Genomic DNA, 14,585 nt, shown 5'->3' with positions numbered 1-14,585 from the left:
TCCGCCCTCCCGGGGGCCGCCCGTCCCCTGGTGCAGCGCGGTACGACGCACACCTGCAGCGCGCATTCCTCCCGAGCCGCGCTCCCCGCGTACCATCCGCGCTCGCAGCCGCGCGTCGCGCTGCCCGCAGCCCCGTGGAGCTCCGCACCGCGCCGCCCCGGCGCTGCAGCTCTGCGGGAGGACAGCCGAAGCCGGAGACGAGCAGCCCGAGGAGCTGGGGAAGGGCTGAAGCGGAGGGGCCGGCAGCGGGCTGAGACCTCCCCGCGAGCGCGGTACTACGAGGTTCCTTAAATGCCCGCGGCCCCACAGCTGCCGGCGGGGGCCGCATTCCCCGCAGCACACACCCGCAGCCCGTACCGCGCGTGCGGTGCTGCGTCCAAACGCCTCCCCGCGCCTGTCCCTCTGCCCGTCCTGTAGCGCAGCTCTCCTCAGCGAAGGCGGTAAATGGTGCGTAAGCTGATTTTGCAGATGGGTCGGGAATTATTTGGCTTCAAAATCAAATTAATTGCCTTCGGGAGGAGGAGCCGCAGCAGAGCAGCGAGGCGGGGGGACGCGGTGTGGGAACTGGGGTGCGAGCGGCCCCAGCCCAAACCCCGAACCCAGGGCTGCGCCAAGCAGGGCGAGAGCACAGAACACACTGCTGTGTCACACCCGTCAGACTTTATAGGCTGCTTCAGCTTTCTGAATCGCTTAGATCACAGGCTCTAAAGCCATAAAACAGCCAAAGAGGAAGAAACAAAGTGTTCTTTTCTTTCTTTCCTAAAGGAAGGGAGTGTGGGAGGAAAGGGGAGAGCTTCTTTCAGTGTTAGGTCCTCTGGGAGAGGGATTGCACTGCTTTGAGCCAGCCGGAACCCCCCGGCCAGCGCTCCCCGGGCTGCCTGCCCCTGTCCGGACCCTCCTGCTGAGCGAGAGGAGCGGCGGAGCGTGGGGGGGGGGGGGAGCCCGGCCGGGATCCCGGGGCAATGGGAGAGGACAGGCGGGCACGCGATGGCCGCACGACATGGAGCAGGGTGCCGGCCCGGCCAGGGGGAGCCTGCGGTGGGGCTGGGCAGCGAGGGGCGGGGGTGCGGGTGGCACGTGCGGGAGGCGGGGGGGCAGCTCTCGGCTCTAATCGTCCTTGTCCTTGGCTCCGTGCTTCAGGATGCGGGTGAACTCCACGTAATTGAAGTTGCCCTTCTTGTCGATGGGCGCCTCCCGGTACATCTCGTCCACCTCCTCATCGGTGAACCTGTCCCCCATGGTGGTCAGCAGTTCACGCAGATGGTCCTCGTGAATGAACCCTGTGGGGATGGCAGGGACAGCATCGGCGTGTGAGGGCAGCGTGAGTGCAGACCCCTCCACTGCCCGGCTCCCAGCCCTGCCCACAGCCTGAGCCGCCTGCAGGCACTCCCCAGGTTGTACCTGTCGCCTCCTCGTCGAAGCAGGCAAAGGCATTGCGGATGACATCCTCTGGGTCGGTGCCGTTCAGCTTCTCCCCAAACATGGTGAGGAACATGGTGAAGTTGATGGGCCCTGGTGCCTCGCTCATCATGCCCTCCAGGTACTCGTCAGTGGGGTTCTTTCCTGCCGGGCACAGGCAGGGTGTGGGTCCCGTACCCAAGGCCATCCCCAAGCCCAAGCTGCCCGCAGAGCTCAGCTATGACAGACTCCCAAGGATTTTTCCATTGTTTTTAGTTATTACCTGCCCAAATAGTGCCTGAGCTGACCACAACCACCCCAGGCTGCCCTGGCGATGTGCCCTTGCTGTTGCATCACCAGACTGGATGGAGTTCACCACCTACCCTTTCCCAGGGCTGCAGGGCAGAACCCTGAGCACAAGCTTGAGTATGACAGCTTCCAGTGTTCTTGCCAGCCACCGACTACCACAGGAGGTGGGTTTGGGGGTTCATTCACAGATGCCATGAGCACAGGGATGGATTTCACAGCATCCACTGCTCCTGCTCAGTCCCTCTCCGTGATACTGTGTCCCACGCATGGCTCCCAGTAAAGCACTAGGGTTGGCCTCTGCCAAGCACAGCCCTGACGCACTCAGTGCGTGGCCCTCTTGTGCTTTCTTTTCCAGGTGGGACCTTCAGAACAGATCCAGCCACCAGATCAATGATTGACAGAGCTCCTTCCATCATGGCATGGGGCCAAGAGGGGGACAGCGAGGGGGCAGGATCTGGGTGGGCAGCATGGCTGCACTGCTGGGTTTGGTCTCATCCCCAAGAGCCCCTGTGCCAGGCAGTACTGAGCCAGAGTGGCTGGGAAGCGCACATCTTCCCCAAGCTGCCAGCCAGCTTGGAGGGCTCTGCCTGGCTCAGTGCTGCCACCAGTCCAGGACCCACCTGCTGCAGTCCCCTGCCAGCACAGACACAGACCTGGCCCATCCAGAGCTTGAAGCCATCTCCCATATGGGACTCCATGGCCAGCAGGAGGCTGCATCCTGCTCCATCCCTTGTGGAGGAGCCTGTGAGTGCTGGGTTGGGAGCCCCCTAACCACACTGACCCAGCCATGCAAGCTAGCATGGGACAGGTCTGTCCTGTCACACAGGCTATGAGCAACGGAAAGGCTTTGTCCTGGTGACACTTTGGGCTGGCACCACTCCAGCCCCCAGCTGCTCCTTGTGCAGAGCTGCTCCAGCCCCACCAGAGGCAAGGACCTGTCCTTACCAGTGAATGCAGCTGTAAGAACAACAGACCCTTGGGCACCTCCACAAGCAGACTTTCAAGGCCAATCAGTGCACCAGAGGACGTCTCTCCAGCTTTTGCAGAACCAAACTGGCCCAAAGCAGGAGGGTTGTGCCCCAGTGCCACCCCAACAGCGGGCTCACTGCACGCTGACCAGGAGCCCTCACTGTTCCTGTGACCCACAAGCAGCTGGCCAAGGAGGCGTGAGGGAAATGGGACTGGGGGATTTGGGGAGAGGTAGGGGAGGGTCTCCTCACCCATGGAAGCCAGCATGTCATGCAGATCCTCCTTGTCGATGAACCCGTCACGGTTCTGGTCGATCATGTTGAAAGCTTCCTTGAACTCCTGGATCTGTGACTGGTCAAACATAGCGAAGACATTGGAGGTGGCGCGCTGTGGGCGCTTCTTGGTGGTCTTGGCTTTGGCACGTTTGCTGGACATGTTGACAGCTGTGGTGGCACCTGGGGGCAGGGCAGGGCTGTTAGAGGGCAGCAGAGGGACACAGCTTCCCTGTGTTGCTGCACAAACGCCACTCACCAGCTCTATCCCTCAGTTTCACTGGCTGTCACCAAGATAGGCAACAGTGAGATAATGCGGTCACGGGGTAGGACATGGGGACAGGGAGACCCGGGCTTTGCCGAGCACCTTGTGAGGTTCCAGGAGCAGCTCTCTGCCCCCGTTCCCAACGCGTTGCAGGGCTGTCCCCGTGCCCACACCCTCTGCCCCCAGACCTGTTTGTCGGCTGACCCCTCCGTGCCAAACCCAGCACCACCACGGCTGCCTCCCATGCGCCCCCTGGGGTTGCGACGCGGCCCCTCCCACGCCACGCAATCACCCCCGCCTCGTGCCGGAGCCCCTCCTCGCAGGGCCGAGGCTCTGCCGGTGCCCGGGGTTATCGCTGCGGGCGCATTCCTCGCATGCCACCGCCTCCCCGCCCCCTCCGCCCCGCTCCGGCTGCCCGCACCCGGCTCTGTCCACGGGAGAGCCCCGAAGGCAGGTGGGGGGGCGAGGGCAGCGCCGGGGGTGCAGGGGAGCGGCCGCGGAACGGCGGGGACGGAGGACCGCGTAGATGGTGCGTATTATGAGCGACAGGAGACGAGAAGAGCCAGGCAGGGGGCAGGGAGGGGTCAACAGCAAGACCTCTGCACTGCACGGACGGATGGACGGACCCTCAGCGGGCTCAGCCGGGACAGTCCGGGACCCAGCAGGGACAGCATCGCAGGCAGCCACTGCCTTGCCGTGGGGAGAGAGAGTGGGCTCCGGGATGAGCAGATGGTGCCCGAACCCCTTCAGAGCCTTCGAGCAGCGGTTTGGAGCCGGATCAGTGCCTGATACACCTGCAGCGTGGGCACTGGAGCCCATCCCCAATCCTTATGGAGGGCCCTGCAGCACTGGCCACCACCAGCGCGGCCCAGGAAGGGGATGCTCAGACCTCAACCGGTCAAATCCCAAAAAGTGAAGCTCAGGAAGCTGCCATCAGAGACAGACCCAACACAGGGACCTTCCTGGCATCAGCTGCCATGCAGCACGGCCCTGAGAGAGAACCTGGGTGAAGTCAATCCACTGCCCAGATTCTTGTGCTTCCACCACAGCCACTGCTTTGCAGGCAGCCCCAAACCTCAACTTCCCCATCAGGGACAGGGAGTCCCTGCCTGCTACACTGCAGGGAGCAGTGCTAACAGAAAGTTCCTCAATGGAGAGGAGGAGCAGAGCGTGCACCTCATGCCTTGGTGGCAGCGCTGTCCCTGTGCTCTGCTCTGGCAGGGGACGCAGAGCAGCTGAGGGCCACATCACACCACATTTAGCAGTGCAAAGCAACAACAGCATTGCCCCTGCCTGACCCGGGAGTGTGCCTGCCTGTGGCCCTCCCAGCAGTGTGGGCGCCAGTCTGTGTGGAGGAGCTCAGTCGACCCCCCGATCTGCTGTGCCAGCGCAGACCCAGCAATAAAAGCTCTGCCGGCAGAACGCAGCTCAGCCAGCACTGCGCCTCCCAACCACAGAGAGCAACGAGCAGAGCTATTAGCAGAAGAAATAAGCAGGAGTTTTGCTCTCACCACATGTATTAATACTACCCAAATATTTACGCTGCTCCAGCTGTGACCAGGCAGCACGAGCATGGCTCGGCATGAGCCCCCCGAGAAGGTTCTTGCTAGGGGGACTAAGTGCAATTTGGGCAGCACGTGGCTTTTTTCTGTTTGATTCCGCCGTTTGATCCAAAAAAATTCCCTGGGAAGGTGTTTGGTCCTAAGGACCAGCTCAGCTCCTGATCGTTTCATTTCTGCTTCTTGGGGCTGCCTGTGGCTCAGAAAGAGACTCTGGGGCTGGGTGCAGGGAAGGTGCTCTGGAGGAGGAGTGCTGTGCAGCTGACCCAGGCTGTCAGTGCCCTGCTGGAGGGCCCGATGGCAGCCCTGCACCACGCAGCCCCAGGGTCTGGCTGTGAGGCACTGGCTGATCAGAAAACCCAATGCCAGAAGAGTTTGAGCAGCTCTGGGGCATAACGCCCTGTACACTGCGGGGCCGAGCATCCAGCTTCTCTGCAGCAAGAGGAAAAGCCACAGTGATGGGCCCTGCTTCGGTGAAAGGCCCATCCCAGGGCTGCACCAGACCAGGATCTGCCCATCACTGGCAGTGGAGCCACAGAGCTCCGCGCTGCATGAATGCAGCCACCAGCTCACCTTAGCCCTTCTACCACCTGCCTCCTGCATCACAGGCTCGTACCTTCCCCTCTAAAGAGGCAGCCCCACACTGCCACGGGCCCGGCTTGAAAAGTTACTGTAGAAAACAGACGCAGTTTTAAAGAGAAGGAGCAAAGACAGGCCGTTATCAGTAAAATAAGCTGCCATACATTTCCTCGTTGGTAAAAAGCAAGCGGCTTCACCCCAGTGCAGTGCCTGGCCATGCTGGGGGCGGGCAGACAAGCTGAAGGGACATCCTCATGCTGCCAGAGCATGAGGCCCTTCCCAGCCCCTCCTGCCCACACCAGATCTCATGTATCACTTAAGCCTCTTGTCCCAAGAAAAAATAATAAACCAGAAGAGAGCTGCTGCTGGGCGAGCAACTGCAGGGGCTCCTGGCAGCCTGGCTGGCATGAAGCCACTGACACAAAGGGGACAGGGGGACCTCGGCCTTCCAGCTGCTGCACGGCTCAGCGTGGTGCAAATATGATGCTGGGTACTCCTGTGCTGCTAAGGGTGTCCCAAGGGTGGCTCCTGCAAGGCTGGGTATCCAACTGCAGGGAGTGCTGCATGGCTCTGCCACTGTGCAGGGCTGCTTGCGGGAGGGAAGGGCATCATCTGCACGACACCCCGTCACTCAGACACAGAGCATACACCTTCTGAAGGTCGATTCAAACAGCCTGCACTGCTCCTGGGTACAGCCCCGTGGGAATAAACAATGGCCCCTTTGAGAGTCTGTTTCAAGCAGCAGCAAGCCAAAACACACAGCCTTTACTGAAAGGTGAGCGTGCTGGAAGCTGAGCTGCCCGTTCCTCCCTGCTGCTAGAACCCCAGCCGGGGTGCAGCACTGCTCTGCTCTGTCCTCGCTGCACACACAGGATATTTGACCACGCATGTGGAACCACACCACACACGGCCCTTCTGCCATGCCCAGGGCTGGGAGCAGAGAGCACCCAGCAGCACGGGGCAGGAAGGCTGCGTGGCCCCATGCCCTGCCGTCTTCCCAGGGAATGAAGGAGCTCACCTCAGGGGGGAATCCGGCCTCAGTGCGTTGGGGGGAGGCGGCAGCAAACTCCTCCTACAGTAGCGCAGAGCCTGCCAGTGACGAGGGGAAAAAATTCGAGTGACTGAAGAAACCGACCATCTTTGGTAAGCAGCAGCAGTTGTTGACACTTCAGGATGTTCCGCTCCAAAGAATGCTGCCCCAGCCGTTGCTTTCTCCATGGCTAAGAACCTCCCTGGCTTTTATCACGTTTGTAAAAACATTTTGTTCCAAAAAGGCATGCAGGGAGCGGAGCGGAGGAAACCAAGGGGACCTGAAGTTTTCTTGGGCAAAAAAGTTTCCCCGCCTCTGAGGAAAAAGAGCTAAATAAAGCATTTCTGCCTTCCGACAGTTTATTGCTTGAAGTTGCTCACAGGTCTCGTGGGAGATCTCTGGAGCATCACGCACGCATCTCGGTTTGGGCTCCGGCCGTCAGTAAGACCCGGGGAACAGACGCTCCGGGAAGGAACGAACAGAGCCCCGTGACAGCGCGGGACGGGTCCCGGCTGCGGTCACCGCAACCGCCGAGAGCTGCGCTCGGGATCGCTCCTCGCCTTCCCCCGGGGAACGCCCCGTACGGGACGGGGACCCGAGAGGCGCTCCTCTTCCCGCGAGGGTCGCGGGGCTCCTCCCGTTCCCCAGGCTGCAGCAGCGCGGTCGGTGCCCCCCGGCTGCGCCCTCGTGCCCCGCAGACCTTTCCCGAGCTGCCCCCCGGCCGTGCCCCGCATCCCATCCGCCCGCTCCGTCGGGGCCGCCCGGTTCCCCCTCGCCCCGCCGCCGCCCGGGGTCGCGGGCAGGTCCGCCCGGACGGCACCGCTCTCACCTGGGCCGGAGCGGGGCAGCTGCAGGACCGACGGCGCTGCTCTGCGCCCCCGGCCGGCGGCGCGGCCCTAGGCGCGGGCTGGGGTCGGGGCGGTGCCGGACCCCTCGTCCCGCCCCTCCCGGCCCGGCTCGGCCCATACAAGGCAGAAGAATGCGGCGGGGCCGGGGCGGCGGGGTGCGCTGTCGGCTGTACATAGAGGGAAGGACGTCCGGGAGGCCCACGCGTGGCCGCTGACACGGGAGATGGAGGGGGCACCCAAAGGTGATTCCAGCCCATGGCTCGTGGGGGCTCCGACGGCGACCCGGGGGGATTTGCCTCGTTTCCTCGGGGCCAGAACTCAGCCTGCGGAAGGGTGAGGGCGAGCGGGACCAAGAGCTGACACGAGCTGCGGTTCACATCGAGCCGCAGACCTCATCCTCCCACCGGGAATCGCCGCTCTGGGGCTACGCGGCTGTGGGGCTCTGTGCTGAGCCTGAGCTCCACGTGGGGCCTTCCCGAAAAAATTTGCCTTTTAAAGAAAAGAAAGGAAAGGAATAAAAAAGGAAATAACATATCTCAGGAGGCAGAGAGCTGAGCTGCAGCCCCATGCTGCTCCCAAGGGTTTCCGTGCATCCACCCTGAGCACAGCGGTGTCTGCGCAGTGCCCGGCAGCCCCAGCTCCCAGCAGCGAGCGGCCATTGCGCCCCGGGGCAGCAGTGAATGTGGCAGCTCCTCACACTCTGTGCAGCCTCTGCAGTTGGATGCTCACAAAGGGCTGCTGCTGAGATGCCCAGCACACACTCCTCTTCCTCCCTTCCAGCCTTTCCCACCTTCCCTTCTCACAGCGCCTCCAGCTCTCTGTATGTCCTCCTTCCCTGACTAAGCGTGTGCTGCAGAAGGGAGCCTGTTCCTATTTCCACATCTTCTTCTCTCACCTCTCTTCTGCCTCTTCCTTGTTCTTTCCTGCTATAATTTTACTTGGTTTTCTCTCTGGAGGCAGTGGGTCATGGAATGGAGCTGGGGTAAAACAAGGCAATCTTTTAGCACGTCAGTTTTAGATCAGTTTAGACTCAAGTGTCCCATCATCACACAAATGCTTCCACCTCTGGAAATTGGCATTGATCAGGAGCATGGAGTCAGGGATGCTGAGACTCCTTACAAGCCAAGGACACAGCCCAAAGTCCTGTTGTCCTTCAGACGTGGCCACTGCTGTGCTCAGTGCCCCTCTCATTGAAGGGTGAGGGCAGAGGGGGCTGCTGTGCCCCAAATGCCTGCAGAGCCCCAGGGGAGCAGGGTCAGAGCAGCCCTCAGCAAGGGAACCTGTCATGGTAGATGTCACATGTGAAGGTTCCTATGGGAGATACAGCACGGGTCCCCTTCTGTCACATTACCCTCTTCAGAACAGTGGGAGTCCAGTGATTCGGACCGCCCTCTTCAACTTGCAGCAAATGCCTCAGAGCACACAGTCAGGAACCTGACAGATAGCTGGGGCAGTGCTGGGAAGCCCACAGGTATGTTACAGAATTGGTATTTGAATGACACGACAGCAGTCCGGGACAAGGACTCCTCTGCCTGTGCAGGAGCTCAGCGGCCTGTTGCCAATGTCAATAGCAAGGTGCTGCTGCAGTGCTTTGTCCTGCAAGCAGAAAGCAGCCAGGCTCCAAAAATGCTGAGTCAAGCACATGCTGGGCTGCACAACAGAAAAGCGCAGAGCCTTAGGGCCACTGTTTGCTAATGGAGAAATGAACGAAGCACTGGACTTCACTGCGAGTGGGGACCTGCACGGACAGGCAAGCAGGGCGCAGCTCCCGAGGAAGGATCTGCGCAGGGCTGGGGCGGAGGCGGCAGGTCGCGCTGCGAGGCCGGGTTCTCCCAGCGGCTCCGAGGTGCCCGCACGTGCGGGACACGCGCCGCCCGCAGTTGCTCCCGGGCCGCAGCCAGCTCCGATCGCTCCGCCGAGAACGCGCCGGTTCCGGAGCGCCCCGGATTCTCGGCCGCCCGCAGGGCTCAGCAGGCAGACTCCGCCCGGGGCCATAAGGAGCGCCGGCTCGGCACCACCCGCCCCGCTCCCACGGCGCACCGAGGCGAAGCACCGCCCCGTGAGCCCTCTAGCCCGCCGTAGGAGGGCGGGGCGCCCGCTTTGGTCACGTGTCTCCCGGCAGCGCGGCGGTTGGCGGCCGCGGGGCGCGGGTGAGTGACGGAGCGCGGCTGCCGCTTCCGGGGCCGTGCGGAGCCGCCGGGCGGGAGGAAAGGAAACGACAGCAGAGGAGGGAGGATGAGCGGCGCGCGGCGCAGGGAGGAGCCGCCGCACGCGCAGCAGCACGCGTTGGCCAACGGCGGCGGGGCCGGGCCGCGCGGCTCCGTGTGGGGCAAAGCGCTGCGCAGCGACTCCGCCTGGCACGACAAGGTGCGCGACTCGGCCGGGCCGGCGGGCGGGGGGGCGGCGTTGGGAGGCTCCGGGGAAGCGCCGCCGGCACCGCCGTCCCGCGGCCTCCCGAGCTCCGCTTCCGCGCTGTCGGGGTCGGCGGTCCTGGCCGTGCGGCCGTCGGGGAGCCGCTTCGGTCTGTGGGGCGCTGGAGGCGGGGGCTCGGGGCCGGGCCGCGGCTTAAGCCGCTGTCCGACGATTGATGAAGAAAACAGAAGCCTCGTTTCGCTTTCTCTCCTCAGGACGAGTTCTTAGATGTCATCTACTGGTTCCGGCAGATCATCGCGGTTATTCTGGGAGTCATCTGGGGGGTGGTCCCTCTGAAGGGATTCGTGGGGATCGCAATGTAAGGCTCCTTCCCTTTTCTGCCCCGTGCGCTTTCCCACGTTTGGTCCCGGCTTCTTGTCTTTTTGCAGCCTGTGCTGTAGATACAGCTGGGCGCAGCCCCTGCGTCTGCCCTGTGTCTCAAACCCAGCATTGCATTCCAGGCTGCTATTTGTCAGGAAATTCAAACCCTGACACCTTCATCAGCTCCTTTCTCTCTCCTTGAGCTAACGCTTTTTTTATTTTGTTTTTCAATTCTTTTAGCGTTGTTAAAGAAGATGGGGGTGGAAGGAGCTCAGCTGACTTGTGAAGTGTCCTATTTGTGCGTGTGTAAAAGGGGGCTTCGAAGAAGTGACAGGAAACGCTGGGGAGTCTCTTTGCAAATGTCTCTGCTTAATTAAGGCCTCTAAAAACAGCTCTCAGCTCTGGAGCTTTTCTTGAGGAAAATGGAATGACCTGCCCTAGCTGTGCTGAGGGGATGAAGGGAGTGTTGCTGTCTGCCTCTAAAAAAACCCTGAAGTTTGGAACTTAAGGAAATGAGCTGCAGGACAACGGTGCTGTAACAGAAGCGCAGTAGCTACATGCAGACAGTTGCATCTGAAGTGCTTCTGCTAATAGATGATGAGGAGAGGAGTTGGGAAGCATTGCTTGTACTCAGTCATCCATTTGTTCCCAAGGCGTCTTCAGGTGCATGCGCCCATTTCTGTGCTACGTGTTGGAAATAAAAACGTAGTATAATTTGGGAAACTAAAAGCTTCTAGAATCGTGCATGCAGTTGCTCTATGATATGTGGTTGAGCAGCTGCTTGCAGCTTGCTGCTGGTATTTGAACCTGCATGTCTTCAAGTAGGGCCCTTCCTACAGCTTTCTGTCCAGAACACATACTTGTCCCTTGTGAGATTGTCTCAGCCTGAAGTTAGAGTAATATAAGGCCAAACTGGTCTAAGAACAAATGGGAGGTCTCATTTTTTTTGTCTCCATTGTCTTCTAACATTCCTCCCTTTTGGCAGCCTCAAAATCAGTGTGTGCAAGGAAATGGGATTCTGTGGTGGGAGCAGGACTATTGCTGATCTGCAGGATTTGCAGATCTGCTGGTATTTCCAGCTTCTGATCGCTGTCTGTTGAGCCTTAGTTGCTGTAGGTTGTGCCTCGTGAGGTGAACCTCATCCAAACCCAGCTGCTGACCTGAAGGGGCTCTTGTAAGGAAGACACTGAGCTGCCCGTGTAAAGTGACAGGGATAGTGCTCCCTTTCACCTCTTCTCTGCTGACATTTCATACGTTGCCTTGTGGCATACTGCACGTGCAATGAAAATGACAGTTCCTAATCTTTCTTCCAGATTCTGCCTGATCAATGCTGGTGTTCTGTACCTCTACTTCAGTAGCTTCCAACAGATAGATGAGGAGGAGTATGGGGGCACGTGGGAGCTAACAAAGGAAGGATTCATGACATCTTTTGCACTGTTTCTGGTAACATCTCTTGCTTTCTTTAAGTTGGTTTGTGAATTGTGTTGGTAAACTTTCTGAGGGTCTGGAAGAAAAGCTGGGGCACTGGTAGAAGAGATATGTTAACATCATCTGAGAAGTGAGCTTCATGGGAAGAATTGCCATCACTCCCCTTCCCCAGGTGCCTGAATGCCACATGACTCGATGTGGTGGTGTTCCTAGATGGCTGGAGGGACTGTGGTAGGATTTGTTGTAGCTATATCAATCACTCTGGAAGCCAGGTGAGATGAATGGCACCATTTGTGGTGCATGGAAATCCCAGTGCCTCTCTGATGCACTCCCAGAACTGGAATTCAGACCCCCATCAGTGAGGCATGAACTTGTCAGTGTTCAAACCCTCTCCAGAGGCATGAAAACAACCTTCTCTTCCTTTCTTCTCCACAGGTTGTTTGGATAATCTTCTATACTGCCATCCACTATGATTGACACGGTCTGCAGCTTTTGCCTGTTAAATCAGTTGTCAGTAAATCAGGAAGGTTTTAATAAATCATCACCTTTAGCAGACTGGTGGGAAGGCTGGGGAAGTCCAATCAAGTTCCTTCTGATCAGCATGGAAGAGCCCCACGCCTTCTGCTGGAGCAGCCAGTCTGACTCCGTTTTATATACCCGTTAATTATTGGAACTATCAAAAGCCATTGGAATTTGTGGAAGTGGTTCAAGACTGTTCAGATCTTCGACTTTCTGCGACTCTAGCCAGTAATTGTATCAAACTCCTGTATGCTGAAGATGGAATCCGTTAATTTAATGTATGTGTGCCCTGTATCTGGAATCTGTCATTACGTTCTCACGTGTCTTCCACTGTTGTCCTTTATGCAGACAGGTTTTTAAAAAGAGATTGCAAGGTTGGTGAAGGAAGGCCCTGCAGCACCAGAATATGAGTTCAATGGCTGCCCTCAGCATTTTTGGTAGTAATCAGATCTGAATTGATTAAACAGACTGTGTTGGTACAATTTCTCATAGTTTGTTTTACTTACTAATCATTTGTTCACCGGAATTTTCAAATAGTCCTTGCCGAAGACAAATTTCTAAACAACTTTGCTAGAAAGAGCTGTGTTAATTTTGTTAACAAATGTTTAACTTAAAACATGTTCCGGAAGCTTGGAAACACCGCTGGGTTTTGCTGGCCTGATAATGGAATTGCCAACACTTACCTCAGAGCTCAATGGTCTCGAGGAACCGTCATTGTGCAGGTGCACTTGGAATGGTAGGCATTTGAATCCTTTTTCACTTGTCTTTAAAAGCTTTTTTTTATTTCAGCCAGCTTCAGATGTTCCTTGTTAATAACTGCAGGAGACCAACACAATCAAGGCAGCTAACATCTTACGTGTATAACTACTGATTGGTGAATCAGGCAGATCCAGAGAAGCATGTGGCCTCTGGTTTGCAAGGTGCTCTCTGAGTTGGTCACACCACAGCTCAGTTCCTTCCTACTCATGCCCTTTTTATGCTTTGGTGAGGAGTCTCTGCTTTAGAAGTGTTTTTAAGGACTGTATTTCACAAGTAGTGACTGAGAAATGCACAGTCCTTGTTTTTGCTTGAGGACTTAGCAGCCTAGCTGCCATGTGGTTCTTGCTTCTGTAAACCACAGCCCGTTTATCCAGCAGGAATCCTGACCTAAAGCTGCCTTGTAGTGAGGAGCTGATGGTTTTGGCATGCCCTTGGTGGAAGTCTGTGTTGCTTTCTTGGTGGAAATGAGCATGCAAAGCTGGGAATTTGATTCTCCAGCTGCTGAGCTGGGGCTCCAGCACTGACCCACCTGTGCAGGTGGCTTTCCTTTACCAGGGAGAATGCTGGCTGCTCTCGGAGGAGAAAAACACCCCTGGGTGACTTACTTCCTTGGGATGCCGAGGGAACAGTGCAATAGCAGGCAGCTTCTGCTACGTGTTAGTTGCCAAATTAGGTAAACGATCTCAAACGAGCTACATTTGCTCCTCCCCATCCCTGAACTTGATCAACCTTTTAGTCTGATGCCTTTTTTTATTTCCCTCTTACTTCAGCTGAAAGCATTAATTTCCAGTGATGATTACATAGCCTGCCAATTCTTAGTCACTCTTCGCTACTGGCATCTGCAGCCATGGGGGAATTGCTGTATACTTGAAGTGCTCTAATAAATGTCACCTGGATAACCTGCTGTGCAGCGTCTGTATCCTCTGGTCTTTAAAGTTTTGCAGAATATTGGGAAGCTGAGATTCATTCAAGAGTCTGAATTTTAGTAAATATCTTAGCCAGCAACTCTCTGGGTTTCTTAAGTCTCTTGTGTTGCACTCTCGACTGCTGTGCTTTCAGGAGACAAGCGTTTGTAGTGGAAGTGGTAACCAATGCTCACATCCAGGCTGTAAGAAGCAGGACAAACAGTGCTGTCCCTGTATAAGCCATGCTGTCCATTCAGGCCTCAGCACGCTTGCTCTGTGCTCTTGGTTTCTTGCAGGGCTGAATGACAACTGCTGGGAGGCTGTGCTGCTGCAGGGCTGCAACATGGAGAAGAAGAGCTGAGCTGGGTGGTGGGAGCTGCAGCTGCCAGTGTGCAGTTCCATAAGCAGGCTGCATCCTTGCGTGGTCTCTGTGACGATGCAGAGGAGGCTGTGCTGCTTACAGGTTCTGGGAGGCTCACTTGCTTTGGCCCTGTAGGAATGTGGCTTTGGCTCCCAACTAGAAGCAGTGGTTCCTGGCAGGAAGGAACATGAGGAAGGTTTTCCCTGTCCTAAGCTCATTCTGTGGAGAGGAGCAAATGCATTCTGGTGTGCCACTGCCAGAAGATTTTCTTGTGATCTCTCTTCTGGGCTGTCAGACCCCAGCTAGAGCAGCTGCTGTCAGGGTGGCACAGCTCTGCAGGCATTACGACGGCACACAGCACGGCAAACGTTTATCCTTGGGTTTGGTCCAGCAAGGGAGTTCTGCTGATGTCACTTTCTTAAACAGCCTGGCACGGCCCTAAAGCAAGCAGTGTCCGTTAAGGCCGGAGCGCAGCGCTGAGGTTTCAGGATCTCTGCGTGCCTCACGGAGGTGCACCTGCATTTCCCCAGCCTGACTTCCAAGCTCCCGCGGGCTGTGCTTGCAGCCCGCTGGGGTTCACTGTGGACGCCTTGACGAGATGCCGCCGGCAGGAGGGGAGCCCTCCTGAGGACGGAAGGCCGCAAAGACGCG

General features: G+C 57.8%; 2 protein-coding genes across 3 annotated transcripts; one reads left to right on the top strand and one right to left on the bottom strand.

Moving 5' to 3' along the window:
• Positions 1-641: 641 nt before the first annotated feature.
• On the bottom strand, positions 642-7,282 carry LOC122168849 (myosin regulatory light chain 2, smooth muscle major isoform). 2 transcript variants are annotated; one of them, XM_042834486.1, is made up of 5 exons: positions 7,211-7,282; positions 6,370-6,440; positions 2,928-3,131; positions 1,402-1,563; positions 642-1,280 (listed from the first exon to the last, which is right to left on the bottom strand). In XM_042834486.1, the coding sequence occupies exons 3-5, from the start codon at positions 3,109-3,111 to the stop codon at positions 1,108-1,110; spliced, it is 519 nt and encodes a 172-aa protein (XP_042690420.1). In that variant the 5' UTR covers positions 3,112-3,131; positions 6,370-6,440; positions 7,211-7,282; the 3' UTR covers positions 642-1,107. The 2 variants fall into 2 exon arrangements, with proteins under 2 accessions (XP_042690420.1, XP_042690421.1); XM_042834487.1 differs by lacking the exon at positions 6,370-6,440 and having other exon boundaries at positions 7,211-7,234.
• A 2,167-nt stretch (positions 7,283-9,449) lies between these two features.
• On the top strand, positions 9,450-13,572 carry RAB5IF (RAB5 interacting factor). The gene is made up of 4 exons (XM_042834485.1): positions 9,450-9,596; positions 9,857-9,960; positions 11,276-11,405; positions 11,826-13,572. Exons 1-4 carry the CDS (start codon positions 9,465-9,467, stop codon positions 11,865-11,867), a joined length of 408 nt encoding a protein of 135 aa, XP_042690419.1. The 5' UTR covers positions 9,450-9,464; the 3' UTR covers positions 11,868-13,572.
• Positions 13,573-14,585: the final 1,013 nt, after the last annotated feature.

This window comes from Centrocercus urophasianus, unplaced genomic scaffold, assembly GCF_019232065.1.
Source record: "Centrocercus urophasianus isolate 14NV4802_14NV808 unplaced genomic scaffold, USGS_Curo_1.0 seq_466, whole genome shotgun sequence".
Taxonomy (NCBI): domain Eukaryota; kingdom Metazoa; phylum Chordata; class Aves; order Galliformes; family Phasianidae; genus Centrocercus; species Centrocercus urophasianus.
The sequence above is the reverse complement of the archived record's forward strand: the minus strand, read 5'-3'. Positions and strand labels throughout refer to the sequence as shown.